Source organism: Lissotriton vulgaris, chromosome 11 (genome assembly GCF_964263255.1).
Source record: "Lissotriton vulgaris chromosome 11, aLisVul1.2, whole genome shotgun sequence".
NCBI lineage: Eukaryota > Metazoa > Chordata > Amphibia > Caudata > Salamandridae > Lissotriton > Lissotriton vulgaris.
This window is the reverse complement of record NC_141699.1, coordinates 736,654,980-736,672,151: the sequence shown is the minus strand read 5'-3', so window position 1 is coordinate 736,672,151 and position 17,172 is coordinate 736,654,980. Positions and strand designations below refer to the sequence as shown.

Sequence of the window (17,172 nt, the reverse complement as noted above, 5' to 3'; positions counted from 1 at the left end):
GAAGAAAGCACAACCCTACCTATTTGAATGTCTGTTATGGCCGACATGGTTAAAGGAGGATGATGGGTCCAATAAATGAGGAAAAATCGTGGAGATTGATAATAGTGCCCAGACTTTGGCAGTTACAGTCAGGGAACTGAGAACACCTGTCAGTCAAGCACTTCAGTAGAGCAAAAGGAAAGTGGTTATTGTGAAACTGGAATACAATACAACTAAAATGGAGCTAAAAGAAAGACTCAGATTGGGTTTGGCCACAAGAAGGTCTCATTCAACTTATAGCCATTAGAGTGAGAGAATCAGGGCAAAGTAATTACCTAGTACGAACCTTTGCCTCACAAGTTTGTATGCTGCACATATCTTCTGACAAAAACACCCTAGCCACACATGCACAATCCCAGTTGATGAATGTCTGCTTATTTAGGGGCATATTTACAAAGGCTTTATCTCCGCTTTTTTGGCTTACAAAGCCAAAAAAAGCGGAGATAAAAACAGCGCCCTATTTACAAGAGGGTGCTAACATGCATAATCGCATGTTAGTCCCCTTTTCCCCAACGCCTCCCTTTGCATCTCCAATGAGATGCAAAGCGGGCGTTACTGGGCGTACCCCAGATAGACTACCTTGCAAATATCGCTGATCTTTACATTGCGATATTTACAAGACAGCCCACATGATTTTAGCACACATTAGACTTCGGTATAAACTGACGTTTACGCCAAAATCTAATATCTGCTATAATCCTGACTTAGCCATCCCTAACATAGGGGGTGGATTATGCCGATACCTTATCGTCCTTTTCCAGGGAATATCGCTGGAAAACCAGTGATGTTCCCTGCAAAAGGGCGATAACCTCGCTCTCTCTGGAATTTTTATTGCCCTTGGTGACGCATTGGTAATAACGCACTACCAGGGCGATAAATACCAGAGATAGCCTGAGATAATATAATTATCGTTAAGCACGGCCAGCGATAATTATCACTGGCTGTTGTTAATATGCCCCCAAGGGCGAAAATATGAGTCCATGTCCCCGGAGACAGCCTACTTTGGTTCTCAAATTTCAATTACCTAACGCATTCTGGGGGCTGTAAATTTGGATAACTTTAATTGGACCTTGCACTAAAGTTCCACAGAGTTATGGTGTACCAATGACATGGGTTCACAGGTGCAATCAACATTCACCAAAACCCTACTTGTTTCTCTCAACCCCTACGAAGGCAACAAAGCAGCAGCAGATGGTTATAGGCCAATCAGCTAACCTGTAGAAGTTTAGACGTAGTACTACTAGTCAGATTACCTCAAAGCCAACGAGGTGTTGCATGGAGGGCAAAGTTGTAGATGCACAGAACAGAAAATCAGAGAAAGGTGGAGAGAGAACTTGTTTGGAATATCGCACTTAATGTCAAGACGTCCTTTCAGGCCCAGAGGGAGAGAAACGGCAAGAGATTTAAAGAGCGACAGATAGAGAAACACACAAGCACACACACACAATGACGTTTTTTACATGCAGCTTTTGGGACAAACATTCACTATTTAGCTCCCATACATTTCCTTCATCCTCCCTCACAATAAAAAACACTCACTCTTCCTCTGTGCGGCCCTGTCACCTCCTGCAGCCCAGCCACCTCCAGCAGATGACTGATGTCGGAGATAAAACAATCATGGAGCACTAAGGACATTATCTGGATTGATTCTCTCGGCCTTTCCTTTTTTTCTAACAGATATCTGTCTCTCAGCTGCTCGGGGGTATATCTCTGCTTTGCCGTAGCTTCAACAGGCCCGCAGTTTGTCTTCTGCCAAATTAGATCTCCCTGCTCAGGCCGCGGGACACATCCTCTGCTGATTGGATTACCGAGGCATTGACTAATTAACACGGAACTTTCTTTTCATTTTGCACTAAACGTACCGCACGTAACATTTAACAAGCTTTTCTCCCGGGAGAGAAGAGCAAATGCCCTCTTACGTGGCGCGGGCAAATGGCATCTCACGGAAAACCTCTCGTGCAAAGTGGCTTTTGAAATCTCTTGTGCACCTGTCCATCAAAAATGTACGTTAATGCTCCACAGTGGTCTCGTCCATTGCCTCTTCCATGGTGCATTGTAAACTCGCTCTCAGATAATCTCACTCACGGGTTCGAACACGCACTCTCTCAGGCATGGCAACTCTCTCACGTATCAGCCCTCACTCACTCATTGCCAGTATATTGAACTTCTCCCATTATTGAACTTCTCCCATAGGACCTGCATATATGACCGCTCCGTCAAACAGGGTACCTCATGCCTACCATTGCTGACAGAATTTCCCACACAGCTGTTCACGCTAGACCTCTGTCGCAGGACATCCCACCAAAAAGGCACCTCACACCCACAATGGGGCTCTCGTTCATAAGATGCAAGATAGGGTTACATACCAGATGTTGGGCCAGATGTAGGAAATGTTTTTTTGCAAAATCAGCTCATTTGGTATGTAACAAAGGCAAATTGCGATTCTGTAACACGTTACCAAATCACAATTTGTGTTTTTGAGTACATACCAAATCGGCATTTGGCAGGGGCGTGTTTGGAATGGAATGCGTTAATATTTTGGAACCTAAATCTGGTTGCTAAACTGGTTCCGGGAACAACTACCTACTCTTTAAAAATGTTAATTAAACTTATGATTGTTTTTTTAAATTTTTTTATACCATTTACTTTCGCAGAGAATGGGCGGAATTAAAAAAAATGCTTTATATAAATTCAAACAAAAGCAAAGTGGTCTGCTGACCCGAGACGGCCACCATCCCTGTAATGGCTACGAAATGTAGTGGGTCGGAATTTTCACCTTACTCAGGAGCATAACACAGATCCCTGCAGCTTTCACAAAGCAGGCAATCCCCAATCCTTCAATCGGCCCCAACCCTTCTGAATCCCCCATTAAGCCCTAGGTTAACATCAATATCTGTGAGATATGGGAAGCCTAGGTAGGGTCCCTCATCCCATTCTGTAGGGGGGGGGAACATCATTTGCATTATGCCACTGGGCCTACAACATTCACATTCATGAGGTAGGTCAAATTGTGACCCACTACAATTTGCTATTTTGCAAACCTACCTATTAGTACAGAGAACAGTTTGCAAAATAAAACACTGATTGCAAATATACTGGTAACAAATTGCAACCAGTAACCAATTTTTAGTACATCTGGCCCATCATTTATAACCCATGGCATAGGACTTCTCACACAGGGCATAGCATTCACAACTCGTGGCATAGGACCTCTAACATAAGATGTCTCCTTCATTGACTCGCACAATAGGCCCCTCATAAAGAACTTCCAATTGTGCGCATTTCAGACAAGGCATCTAACACACAAACTCCAACAAACAACATCTCTGAGGTCTCTGACAAAGGTTGCCTCACGGCTGGCCACCCTTTAGCATTCTCTCCCAGGCTCTCACATATGTAGCAAACAACAGTCATCTCACTAGCCATATAATATGTGTGGTCTTGCACATATGAAATCTGATGCATGGTATCTTATATAGGGACTCCAAAACAGCCCTTGACTCAGCCTTCTGTTAGGTACTCTATCATAATATTTTGCTGGACATTTGGTGACTTTGATCTTCACACCAGTCCTCATTCATGGTTTCTCTCATTTGGCATACAACACATGGCATTATACTCACGCTTACCCACACAGGACCTTAAGCACATGGCATAAGTTACCTCCAACATTAAGTTTTCTCTCAAATGACTTCCCACTTAGGACTTCTCACATTGTCTCATTTGACACAGGACCCCTAAAACAATATTTTGCACAGCCTTTCAAGTTAGAACTCTCACAATGTGAATTCATGAAGGGGCTGTAACTCTGGGGCACTCCCTGATGTGTGTTTGGCCACGAGAACTCTCACACTTAACCCCACACATAGATATGCAACAACAATAAGGTGATGGATGGAATGCTTTAATTGATGCCAACCACTGGCAATCGTTCAGACCGTATCCCAATTAATCATTTTTGACCCACAATGACCCTGCCAAAGGCAAATTAGTCTTGACCCTGCTCCAGTAGGAACAGTCTAGCCCGAACTGCCAAGCCAGGTCCTACCTGAACTGGAATACAAACAACCTAGGACTGGTTTCACCTTTATTATGGTCTCTTCAGCCAGGGATAGCTTGATTTCAGGGGTACAGTGAGCATGGGACCCATGACTGGGCATACCTGCCGCACTTAGGTTGTCAACTGCAACAACAACAAGGTGATGGATGAAATGCTTTAATTTATCTCAGCCATTGACAATCACTTGGGCTGCATCCTAATCCGTCATTTTTTGCACACCATGCCATCACAATTTGAACCCAGCATATACAAATCAGTCTTAACCCTGCTCCAATGGGAACATTCTAGCCAAACTGCCAAGTCAGGTTCTCCCTGAACCAGAATACCAGCAACCCAGGACCAGTTTTGCCCTTATTATGAAATCTTCAGCTAAGTATGGCTTGATTTCAGTGGGATGGTGAGCATGGGACCCATGTCTGGGTATTCCCACAGCGCTTAGGTCCATTTACAGATCAGCACACTTATTGCCTCTCACATTAACTCTAAAACAGAGCATTTCACTCACTGACTCTTACAAAGGGCCTTTTGGATACAGTCTCTTATTAGGGCCCCTTCAACAACAAGGGTACAGATTTTCAACAGGAGACTCACACAATTTAAATTCACAATAAAGCATAGCACTGTGAGCCTTATAGTTGGAGTCTTCATGCTTGGCCTCACTTGAAGAACACTCCATGCTGAATCCTCCTCTTCTTTGTCTCATCCCGTGGCCTCCCCTAGTAGATTCATTTATCTAGTTTTGCCAGAGACAGCCCACGCAATGCTGCCTGCGCTGAACTATTGCGTTCAAGCCTGCCCATTACTTACCATTGGTTGGCTTCATCGTCACTCTAATTTTTTATATTTTCTTTTGTCAGTAGCAGCTGTTTTAATTTTATTTTGTGAGTTTCGCCACCGACAGCTTAGGAGGATTTGGGTTTCACCTTCTTTGATTCGACACCCACACTCAAAAGTACTTCTAGGAATTCTTGCTACAACCAAGTTCTTGTGGTTGACTGTATTGTTTGTGTTCCTCGTGAGAAGACACAAACCCCTGGGCTGACAAGTACATTATCGACCGGAACATGCATTAAAAATGTTCCAGATATGTTTTGACACTCAAAGCAGCGTAGGTAAAACCGTGTTTCATCATGTGATGTTACAAGTCTATGTAAAGCGGAGTTCTGACTGTAGTATGCACTGCTGGTACCAGAGCCGCGGGTGTGTTTTATTTTGGAGGGTCTGTCTTATGCTGAAACTCGAGGGATACGGTTTCACACCTCATTCTGCATCGAGGCTCTTCTTTGAGCAAGCGAAGATTCCATTCTTGTAAAGCGATACTTCAAAACACCACTGAGGCAGGCGGGAGCTTTCATGACAGCCACTTCAAAGGTAATTCATTTTGTTTACCTCAGAAAATGCTTTAAAATGCAAAATACAGTGGGCATGATTACTGCTGTCTGCCTTCTAGCACTTTCATTTCTATAAATCACTTTAGACGATCTGAGAAATAACAACAGTGTGCTTCACGTCACTACAGGGTCCCCTTATAGTTCAAGCCACTCTCCTTCTACATCACAAGTGAGTCCTATTCCAACTATAGCAACGTCAGCAACTAGCATTATCTCTTGGAACATCGCAGGGCTGTGTGCGAAAATTTAAAATCTGCTGTCGTGTGACTTCATTGCAAGCACTGACATTCTCTGCTTGCAAGAGACTTGGGAGTTGGATCCTATACATATTAACGGTTATATGATTTTTAACACTCCTGAGGTGAAGGGTTTGGGAGGAGGGCCCAAGGGAGGCTGTGTACATACAAGATCAAAGGACAGTGTAATTATCTTCTTGGGGGATTTTAACTGCGCATTGTGCAAATCGGTTGATCCAAAAATATGTGGTATCCATATTGAAGATGGGGACTTTAACTGTAATTTTTCACACACAAAGGCAGGGCATCTATTCAATAATTTAATGTCTCGGTTTGATATGGGATTTGCAAATGAACTTGTTCCTACCAAAGTGATTACGTCCCCGACCTTTAATGGGAGAGGTCTTTTGTCAACCATTGACTTCATGTTGGTCTCACATACTTTTGCCTCTAGGCTGCTCTCCTTTGCGATAAGCAGCATTGCATTGAGCGGTCACTATCTGCTTTGCCTTAAGCTTCTTCTATCTGTTCAAAGTCCAGTGGGGAAGAATCCAGCGAACTGGGTGATGGGTGCCCTGGAGCTAAATAAAACGAATGGGTAAGCCCTTAGCTGGTCTAAAGTAGACTCAGATGCATTGACTAAACAGCTCATTCCAACATGTAAACCTGCCTTTGACATCTGTCTAAACGGAGTTTCCACTCTGGACAACGAAGTGCACTCCTTCCATGAAATAAATAAGGAGGTTAAGAGCTTACTGAGTGTCCAATGCCGTAATAAGCTGAAAAACCCCATTTGGTTTAATAGTGCCTGCACTAAAGCTCAATATAATTTGATGCAAGAGCTCCAAAGACAACCTAGATCATGTGAGGGGATAAGGAGGGCAAGAGCACTCTATAAGAGGACAATTGAGGAACGAAAAAGGCACCTGAGGGAGGAAGCCAGGGAGTTGCTCCACGCAGGAGCTCAACGGAAGGATTCCGCGGCCTTCTGGAATGTCTTAAGGGCCCCCATGAGTGGGGGTGGAGGCCCTGCCATTTAGATCGCGATCTCAGAAAGATACTGGGTTCATCATTTTTCTGCACTCTATAATGGCCCAGCCCTTCATGATGATAAACAATCTCAGGGTGTTAATCCTATCCACCTTGGTAACCTTCATGTAACGGTGGATGAAATGCATTTAGCTCTTGCTCGTAGCCAGGGGGGTAAGTTCCCCAGACCGATGGGGTCAAAGTCGATTTATTCAAGTCAAATGTTGCGCTATGGGGCCCACTCCTGACTCAATTGCTTAACGCTAGCGACTCCACTACCTTCTTAAAGACTTGGACAGAGTGTATCATTGTCCGGATATCCAAGAAGGGAAATCATCAAGATCCTGGCTCCTACAGACCAATTTCCCTCCTTGATTCAATGGTGAAGGTGGCAGGACGAGTAGTCCTACAGCGTTTACAGGATTGGGCAGCTGAAAATCAGGTGCTGTCAGACTTTCAGCATGGTTTCCGGGAGGGGCTGGGTACAATTGAACAGAGTTTAAACCTGGCTATCCTCGTAGGGAAATACACAAGAGCTAAAAAGGGAGGCTTTATTTAGTTTTTGTGGATCTAACAGCAGCGTTCGATTTCGTAATCCATGTCAGGCTTTGGGACATCCTTGTAGACTTAGGGGTGGACCCCAATATTATCGTCTTCCTGCAGCGACTCTATGAGGGAGCGTCAGCCAGCATCAGATATGGGTTGGAGTGTCAGTGAACAAAAGCAATCCCTGTAAGTAGAGGGGTTAGGCAGGGGTGTGTCCTTGCCCCCTTCCTTTTTAATCTATACACTAATGGGCTGGCAAAGGCACTACTAAAGAGTGGACAAGTTTTCCCTCAAGCAGGCGGGCGACCTATTCCACCCTGCTTTATGCCGATGGCACAGTCTTAATGGTGTGTACGCAAAATTGCTTGCAAAGGGTTTTGGACAGTTTTAATGCTTTTATGCGTGATTTGGGTTTATGTATCAATTTATCAATCAATCAATCAATCAATGACATTTATAGAGCGCGCTACATACCCGTAGGGTCTCAAGGCGCTGGGGGTGGGGGGGGGGGGTGCCGCTACTGCTCGAACAGCCAGGTCTTCAGCTTCTTCCTGAAGGAGAGGTGGTCTTGGGTCAGGCGCAGGTCGGTCGGGAGGGAGTTCCAGGTCTTGGCGGCCAGGTAGGAGAAGGACCTTCCTCCTGTAGTCGCTCTTCGGATGCGGGGGACGGCGGCGAGGGCGTGGTTGGCTGATCGGAGGTGGCGTTTGGGAGCGTAGAAGTTGACTCGGCTGTTGAGGTAGCTCGGGCCTTGGTCGTGTAGGGCTTTGTGTGCGTGGGTGAGGAGGCGGAAGGTGATTCTTTTGTTGACGGGGAGCCAGTGAAGGTCTCTCAGATGTCCGGAGATGTGGCTGGTTCGTGGGATGTCGAGGATGAGTCTGGCTGAGGCGTTCTGGATTCGCTGGAGTCTCTTCTGGAGCTTGGCGGTGGTACCGGCGTAGAGGGCGTTGCCGTAGTCCAGTCGGCTGGTGACGAGGGCCTGGGTGACGGTCTTCCTGGTCTCTGTGGGGATCCACCAGAAGATCTTCCGTAGCATGCGTAGGATGTTGAAGCACGCCGAGGAGACGTTGTTGACTTGCCTGGTCATGGAGAGGGAGGAGTCCAGGATGAAGCCCAGGTTGCGTGCATGGTCTGTCGGTTTGGGTGCGGTGCCCAGGGCGGGTGGCCACCAGGAGTCGTCCCAGGCGGAGGGTGAGGAGCCCAGGATGAGGACCTCCGTCTTGTCCGAGTTCAGTTTCAGGCGGCTGGTCGTCATCCATTCGGCTACCTCTTTCATCCCTTCGTGCAGGTTGGCTCTGGCGGCGGCGGGGTCGTTGGTCAGGGAGAGGATCAGCTGGGTGTCGTCGGCGTAGGAGATTACGTTGAGGTTGTGCTGGCATGCGATGGCCGCGAGGGGGCTCATGTAGACGTTGAAGAGGGTGGGGCTCAGAGATGATCCTTGAGGGACGCCGCAGATGACTTCGGAGGCCTCTGACTTGTACGGTGGTAGGCGGACTCTCTGTGTTCTTCCGTCGAGGAAGGAGATGATCCATTCCAGTGCCCTCTCCTGGATTCCGACGTTGCTGAGGCGCTGTACTAGGGTGCGGTGGCAGACAGTGTCGAATGCCGCGGAGAGGTCTAGGAGGATGAGGGCCGCTGTTTCTCCGTTGTCCATCAGGGCTCGGATGTCATCGGTGGCGGCGATGAGGGCGGTCTCGGTGCTGTGATTGGCTCGGAAGCCGGACTGTGAGGGGTCGAGGGATCCATTCGTCTCAAAGACTTTTATAATCAGTTGTGGTATAGGGACACGCAGGGATAAGGGCAGGGAAATTTGTCTGGATGGTAGGAAGTTAGCATCAACAAGAACTTTCTCGTACCTTGGTGTCCTTTTCAATCAGAACGATAATTGGACCCGCTCAATGGAGTCGAAAAAACTTGGCTTTAGTAGATCTACTAGTGCCCTTGCCATCTTTGCGAAAAAGTTGGGCAGGAAGCCACTGGGCGAATTCCTGCAAATATATAAGGCACAGTGTGTATCCGCAGTGATTTATGGGGCCGGTGTCTAGGGTTTTGTTAATTCTTTCCCTCTACAAACCGTGGAAAACGCCTTCCTCAGGTATATTCTTTCAGTTCATCCTGGCACGTCCTCATTTGTGTGTCATGAGGAGCTGGGCCTACCGTACTTAATGGACCTCATTAAACTGGAGCCTATCCTCCTTTGGCACAAGATATGGGTTAGTGAACAGACGGATTTAAATCGAGATATCCTGCGCGATTGTATTGGGTTGGATGGGGCACACAAGATCCCCTGGCATAGGTTTGTTCACAGGTTTATGATAGATCTTGGCCACCCAGATTAATATACAAACCCTAGCTCTATGGCTGGAATCTCGAGAAAAACTTTGAAGAAAGAGGGCCTTGCTATGTTGGGATTATTAAGAGTAGCCGATGAAGCAGTTAAACAGACAGTTATGCAACATCAGTTAAGGCTCACTTCTCTAGCTATGGAACATTATTGAAGCTTTGTCCCTAGTGGATATGATAGAAAGCTTTTGACCAGATTTAGACTAGGCACTGTACACAGACTAGTGACTACACCCAAGATGAATAACTGGTCAAGACCTCTACCCCTGTGTGTGTGCGACTCCCACTCAGAGCAGTCCACTATTCACTTATTCCTTTTTTGTAAACTGTTTTTTAATTAAGGAAAGTATGGTTACTACCTCTTCTAAGACAGCAAGACCTTAGGCAATGCCGCCCAGCTCTTGTTCGCTTACAATTACTAGAGAATGAGCATGTGGCTTGGAGGGTCTCCAAGTTCTTGAATAAGGTCCTATGGCATAGGAAAGTCATGCTATTTCTTTCTAGGTGGAATAGTGGGATCTGAAATGCTGTTGGATACTATTTGATGTAACTTTTTAAACGTGAGCTTTGTATTTTATTTCTCTTAATCAATGTATTGTAACAATCCTTTTTAACTTCAATTTTACTGATTGTGTTATGTGATTTTATGACTGTGAATATTATGGTCGAATAAAGCTAAATATTGATTGATTGATTGATTGATTGATTGATTGATTGACACCCACACTCAAAAGCACTGCAAGGAATTCTTGATACAATCAAGTTGTTGTGGTTAACTGTATTGTTTGTGTTCCTCGTGAGAAGGCACAAACCCCTGGGCTGCCAAGTAAATTATCGACCGGAACATGCATTAAAAATGTTTCAGATATGTTTTGACTCTCAAAGCAGCACAGGTAAGACCGGGTTTCTTCATGTGATGTTACAAGTCTATGTGAAGCGGTGTTCTGACTGTAGTATTATTATTATTATTATTATTAAGCAACTTGTAACGCGCAAACCAAACCCGAAGGTGTCAAGGCGCCTATCAAAACCAATCAAAAAGTTTGCAGAGCACCACTAAGGGTATGCACGTGTAAAAAGGTGGGTCTTTAGAGCGGATCTAAAGGCTTGTAGAGTGGGGCGGGACCTTACTTCCAAAGGGAGGGCATTCCACCATTTAGGTGCCAGGTTAGAAAAGGCCTTGCCTCCCCATCTTGCTTTTCTAACACGAGGTACAGAGAGGAGAAGTTTGTGACTGGAGCGAAGATTCCTACCGGGGTTATGCTGAGATAGAATGGATCCTATGCCTGTAGGGCTGGATTTAGCTAAGGCTTTATACACCAGACACATGGATTTAAAAAGGATCCGGTACTCAACGGGGAGCCAGTGAAGCTGCTTTCGGGCTTCGGTGGCAGAGGCACTTTTAGGTAGGTCAAGAACAAATCTCGCTGCCGCGTTCTGGACCACCTGCAAGCGCTGTAGATGACTCTTGTTCAGTCCTACATACAGCGCATTGCAATAGTCCAGTCGCGAGCCCAGAAGTGCGACAGCAAGTTGCTTTCTTGCCTGGGGTGACAAAAAGTGCCTGATTTTCCTTAGAATGTGGATAATCCCCCAGCAGGTCGAAACAGTCCTGTTGACCTGTTGGCACATACTAAGGGTGGGGTCGATCATGACTCCCAAGTTTTTTGCTGACGAGATGGGCCACCAACGAGTTCGGCCACCACTCAGCCGACCAGATCGTTTCTTTTCCTCCAAAAACCATCACCTCCGTCTTCTCCCCATTCAGTTTTAGTGAGTTGTGAATCATCCACTGGCCAACTGCCTCCATGCAAGATCTAAAATTGGCGGCAGTTGACGTAGCTGACTGGGAGAGAGAGACTAGGATCTGGGTGTCGTCCGCGTAAGAGACTACCTCCATCCCAAAAGATCTAATGAGTCTGGCAAGGGGGGTCACATAGATATTAAAAAGGGTAGGACTGAGCGCTGACCCTTGAGGGACCCCACATTGCACAGACAGGGATGGAGATAGAAACGATCCCAGCATTACCCTTTGTTCTCTGTGGTCGAGAAAAGAGGAAAGGAGTCCCAGAGCAGGCCCGCGGACCCCAATCTCCCTCAGGCGAGATGTTAACACCGCGGGAGACAGGGTATCGAAGGCCGCTGTGAGATCTAGAAGGATCAGGAGGGAGGTCTGACCCTCGTCAACTCTAGTGCGGATATTGTCCAGCACTATGGTGAGGGCAGACTCGGTGCTATGCTCCCTCCTGAAACCATGCTGGGAAAGATCCAAACAGCCCGAGCTCTCCACGAATGTAGCCAGATGTTTATTCAAATGGGCTTCTAGCATCTTTGCGGGAGCCGGGAGCAGTGAGATGGGGCGAAAGTTTTTTAACACCCCGGGGTCCAGAGAAGGCTTTTTAAGCAAAGGTTTTACTACAGCATTCTTCCACTGCTGGGGAAAAATGCCTTCCTTCATCGCCCTGTTCATGATGTCAACCAGAGGAGGAAGGAGAGATTCTCTGCACTGCTTGAGGATCTTTAGCGGGCAGACATCCAGCGGAGAGCCAGATTTGGTTTTATCAAGCAGGATTTCAAGATCCTGACAAGAAAGAGGAGGAAAGGATATCAGATCCTGATGTTGAGAAGATTCAGCATCACCAGGCTCGGGAAGAGCAGACAGCAAGGGTACGGCGGTCAAGGATTTTTGGACCTCCAAAGCAGTGTAGATGTCAGCGATCTTTGACTGAAAGAAGGCAGCTATCTTGTTGCACAGGTCCTGAGAGGCAACCACAGGATCCGGGGTCTGAAGGGACGTAAGGGAATCAACAATCCTAAAAAGTTCTCTAGGAGATGAAAGTGAGGAAGTGAGTGCCGTGAAATATTCCTGCTTGGTCTTAATTACTTCCAATTTGTAGTTTTTAAGCAGGACCCTATGGGCTTCTCTATCCTTAGGGGCCCAGCTTGAGTGCCATAGGCGTTCCTGCCTCCTTACTTCCTGTCTACGAAGCCGGAGTTGTTCAGAGAACCAGGGAGCTGAAGGTCTTTTCCTAGCAGAATAACAGGACCTAGCAGGAGCCAGCTCCTCTAGGGCCTCCGAAATGCACTGCTTGTACCAGAGTTGTGGGTGTGTTTTATTTTGGAGGGTGTTTTATTTTGGAGGGTCTGTCTTATGCTGAAACTCGAGGGATACTGTTTCCACATCTCACTCTGCATCGAGGCTCTTCTTTGAGCAAGCGAAGATTCCATTCTGGTAAAATGATACATCAAAACGCCACTGAGGCGGGCGGGGGATTTCCTGACAGCCATTTCAAAGGTAATTCATTTTGTTTACCTCTAAAAAACGCTTTAAAATGCAAAATACAGTGGGCATGATTACTGCTGTCTGCCTTCTAGCACTTTAAGTTCTATAAATCACTTTGTTGTCTCGGTCTCTTTTAATTTTGTTTTGAATGCCAAAATAATATTGACTGTGTATAATTTTATGTGTATAGGAGTAAACATCTACGCACACGCAGTTCTCATTGGAGAAAGATGTGTGTGTGTGTGTTAAAGGGAGGAGGGCAGGTTTTACATGCCCTTCTCTGTCGAGAATGAGCATCATTTCAGTTTTCTTTGATGAAAATGACTGTGGGTGGTCCTATCCAGCTCTTATGGCATGCATGTTTTGTTGTTGTTGCATGTGACAGGTGCGTGTGCAGTACGCAGGGTCGGATTGGCAGGCAGGTATTCTGCTGGTGCCCGAGGCCCAGTGCTCGAGGCCCGATGTGGGCCATTTTTTTCCACATCAAGGTTCGGACTGGCTCTGCTGCCCTGAACTTGCAAGGCCTCAGCAGCCTCTTCCCAACCCAGCACAGATTATCAAGGCCCATTGTCAAATATAGATTGACAACGGGCCAGCCGCAGTAGGCATAGACTGTGTTGTGCGCTCCCGCCCTACCCTGTGGCTATGACAGTGAGGTCTGGTCGCGGGAGATGCTCCTTCTAAGCAGCAAAGTGTTCACTCCCCTTGGATGGTGGCTAGGCAAGGCATCCCCGCTGCTCTACCAACCTCCCATCTCAAACGCAGAATTTTACCGGAAAGCAAACCCCTGCCTTACCCGTCACTTGCAGATTTGGCACTGAATTGAGAGGCTTTGTCAACAGATGCCATTGGCAGCGAGTTTCCTGGGCCTTAGTGCCACTGCGGTGCAGATTTAAATTGCTTTAGGCGAAGGAGGGCCCCTCACAGTGGTACAATTTTCAGAGAGATCAAATATTTGATCATATACTCCCTCCTTGGAAAAAAAGCCCTTTAAAATAAAACCAGTGAACTGAGAGTGTATGTCCCTGTAGTTTAATCATTAAGGCAACACTGCCATGGGATGTATTGGTATAACCAGGGCCACTGGAATTATGTGGAAGAGGAGGACCAAATTATGCGGCAGGGTGAAGTAATTTATATGGCAAGAAAAGGAAAACAATGTGGCGTATTGCGCCAAATTCTATGATAGTATTACTAAATTATTTTGTCATTTTTACACTTGTTAACTATGCCAGGGCATTGTTGCACCTCATTGGTACCAGTTTTAACACTCCAATACAGAAATAAGCAACAGATAAGTGAATAGTAAAGTATTGCAAAGGTCCTTTCACTGCATGACAACATGTGTCGCTGTGGTTTGAGCTAGGAACAACACTTTTTTTGTTAAAACTGCACAATGTGCAGCAGATGATGTATTATGGGGCAAATATGACAAACCTGTTTACGACAACGCCACAGTGCACAATCACATAATTCCAGTGGTCATAGATATAACCTACAGGCTTCATTCTGGACATAACCAACCCAACTATTCTTCTCTGAAAAAAATGGATCTTGCTATGAAAAGCATCTGTACGGTACACTGCCTCAAAATGGCTATTTTTTACCCCAATCCGACCCGACAGTGGGAAATTTGAACCATGCCTCAGGCATGAGAGACATGAAGTGATGGTTCATTTGTTATTCTGGCATAACTAGTTTGCATTTTCAAACATGGCTAAAAAAAATTGATATAGGCAATAGATCTTACATTTGAAAAACCTATTTGCTTTGCCGCTGCTTGTTTATTTTATCTTACCTTTTTCTCTGTGGACAAACTGTCTTGTGGAGACACTCTTGCTATCACTTAGGAATCAGCACAAAGAATCAGCACTCACCCAGCTCCCAGTCTGAAGTGCACATGGTCTGTAGCATCCAGATGGGCAGGGTGGGCTCCAAAATGGCCACGCCCATGTTGGCAAAACAGATGGACCCTGCAGAGAAATGACAGACACGTAAATAGAATACATTTACCCATACCACAGAGCATGTGCATTTGTCGCTAGTGTTTTTGTCCTTGTTGCACAAGTGCTGGCAAAGGGGCTCTACTTTAGGGGTTGATTATATATGTTCTGTAGCAGTATGTCCTCTCTTTGCTCCTTTCTCTCTGTTTTTTCTAAATGAAGTCCTTTGATTACCTTAGCAGTGTTGTTAAGCATTTTTCTGAGTCCACGTCCAGAGGTAAACAGTGGTTACTGGAGAGTACCCACAACCAGTAGAGGCCAAGTTTGGGATGAGTGGTGGGGACAGGCAGGCGGGAGGGCGGGGAATGATGGCTTTGGGGGTTTTGGGGTCACAAAGGGAGGGGGCAGAGTAAAAAATAATTATAAAAAACCTTCAGCCGCCCGCGCCGGCATCGTGCTCCTCTGCTTCTGGCACAGGCTCCCAGAATGCCCGCACCCAATCCTGAAATCTGCCCTCACATGAGAGCAGCTTCAAGATTGGCATGGACGCCCTGGAATGGTGTTCCAGGACAACTGAAGTCTTTGCCTGCTCTCCCCAACCCCAGCAATGCAACTGGGGTAGGAAAGAGGTTCACTGCGCATGATGGTTTGGGTTGCCTGAGACAGCCAGCCAAACCATCATGCGCAGTGAAGGGAGTGCACTACCACTCCCCTCAGTGCCGCCCCCCTCCAGGCCCTACCCCCAAGACTTAGCAGGAAAGGTGAAATAAAACAGGTGTCCTTTTTTTACCCTTTCCTTACGTTTTTGGGGTGGGGCGACGCTCCTCCACCATAGCAGAGGAGCCGCCGCTGCCCACTGCCCTGGCATCCCAGGGTTTTGGGCACAACAGCACTGCTCTGAGTTACCAGAGAATCTTATTTGGGCAATGACTTTATAAACAACACTGAAGCCAATTAGTCAAAGATTAATCCTGGGCGTGGGTTTGGGCTAGGACCCCAGATGCAATGTGAGCCAAATAATATTAATTAACACATTTAAAACAGTCACTGGCTATTTACATTTTCATAATCCTTTTCAATCAAACACCATTTAGTACACAGCATGTCTATGAAAATATGTTAAAAAGGTGAATATTATTCTGTACACTTTTTGTTATTCACACATATTCATTGAATAAGTCCTCCAAGGGAGAGAGAGAAATACCAAGCAATATGAATTTCATCCAGTAGGAGTGTACACTGCACATTTACCATTTCTAAGCACTGTGTGTAACAGGTGTTACTCCCTCAAGGAGCTGCATACAGTTTTTTCGAGGAAGAGCCTGTGGCATCGTTAACATCAGATACATTGTAATCATAGCTAAAATTTCTTTGCAGAGCCATGAGGTCGTGGGCCCACATTCAGGATTGCTGAAGTAGTGTAACTCCAAGCAGTCCGCTTGTTCACAAGTCAACATTTCCTATACCTGTGCAGGTCTGTTGTAAAACAGGCATGAAGCTTTTAACCAACCCTGACTGAAAAGGAAACAGCTCAGTAATGCAGATAGGTAGGTATGCAGCTTAGCAGACAGGGTAAATCAATCAGGGAAATGCTGCAGAAGTTGATGTTTTCAACCCCCTGAATTCCCACCACCAAATCCATCACCTAAAGAAATCACTTGATCCACTTCCTTCAAGGTGTATTAGGGCGAAAGGGTATCAGGACTAATGCAATATCATGTCAAAGGTGAAGAAAACGTATACACTCTTCCAATGTCGAGAAATGTCCGGAGCACATCTCCCTTTAAAAGGATGCAACTAAAGCGATTTAGGTAAAATGGAGGTCTCCTTAGTGTTCCGTGGCCGATGGACAACATGGAATATGGACAACAATGGAAGTCTAAGCAATTCTTCCTCCACAAAGACAGGCGTGGTAAATTCTCAAGAAAAGCTCCTGAATTCTCCAATTCTTATCTTCACACAACCAAGACATAACCCTGCTCGAGAAAGGCTATCAAGAGGAAGATGTGCAATTGAAGTTAGCAGGGGCACAGCTGGAGAGACATACCGTCTTTTGGGTTAGTTACCTCATGACACAAAAATATCGTGGGAAAAACTTGAAAAATACGAAAAAGTGAAATCAATTAAACTGGAAAGTGTACAGTTAAGTTAGGTATAAACGTTACAGTCCAATAGTTAGTGTAAAATATAGATTAGATAGAGGGATTAGCTTAAAAAACATAAAGGAGGTCACCTAGTAAATAAAATGATAAAAAAAAAGTATACCAATAAATTTATGATGAATAAAAAATAGTATTAAAATTAA

General features: G+C 45.8%; 1 protein-coding gene across 2 annotated transcripts in view; it reads right to left on the bottom strand.

Annotated features, from left to right (window-relative positions):
- The window catches only part of LOC147683421 (chromaffin granule amine transporter-like), a 343,654-nt gene that overhangs the window by 82,436 nt on the left and 244,046 nt on the right, over positions 1 to 17,172 (bottom strand). For both annotated transcript variants that reach the window (XM_086944840.1, XM_086944841.1), the window contains exon 10: positions 14,802 to 14,897. In XM_086944840.1, coding sequence (XP_086800966.1) covers positions 14,802 to 14,897 — 96 coding nt within the window. The remainder of the gene's footprint in view (positions 1 to 14,801; positions 14,898 to 17,172) is intronic.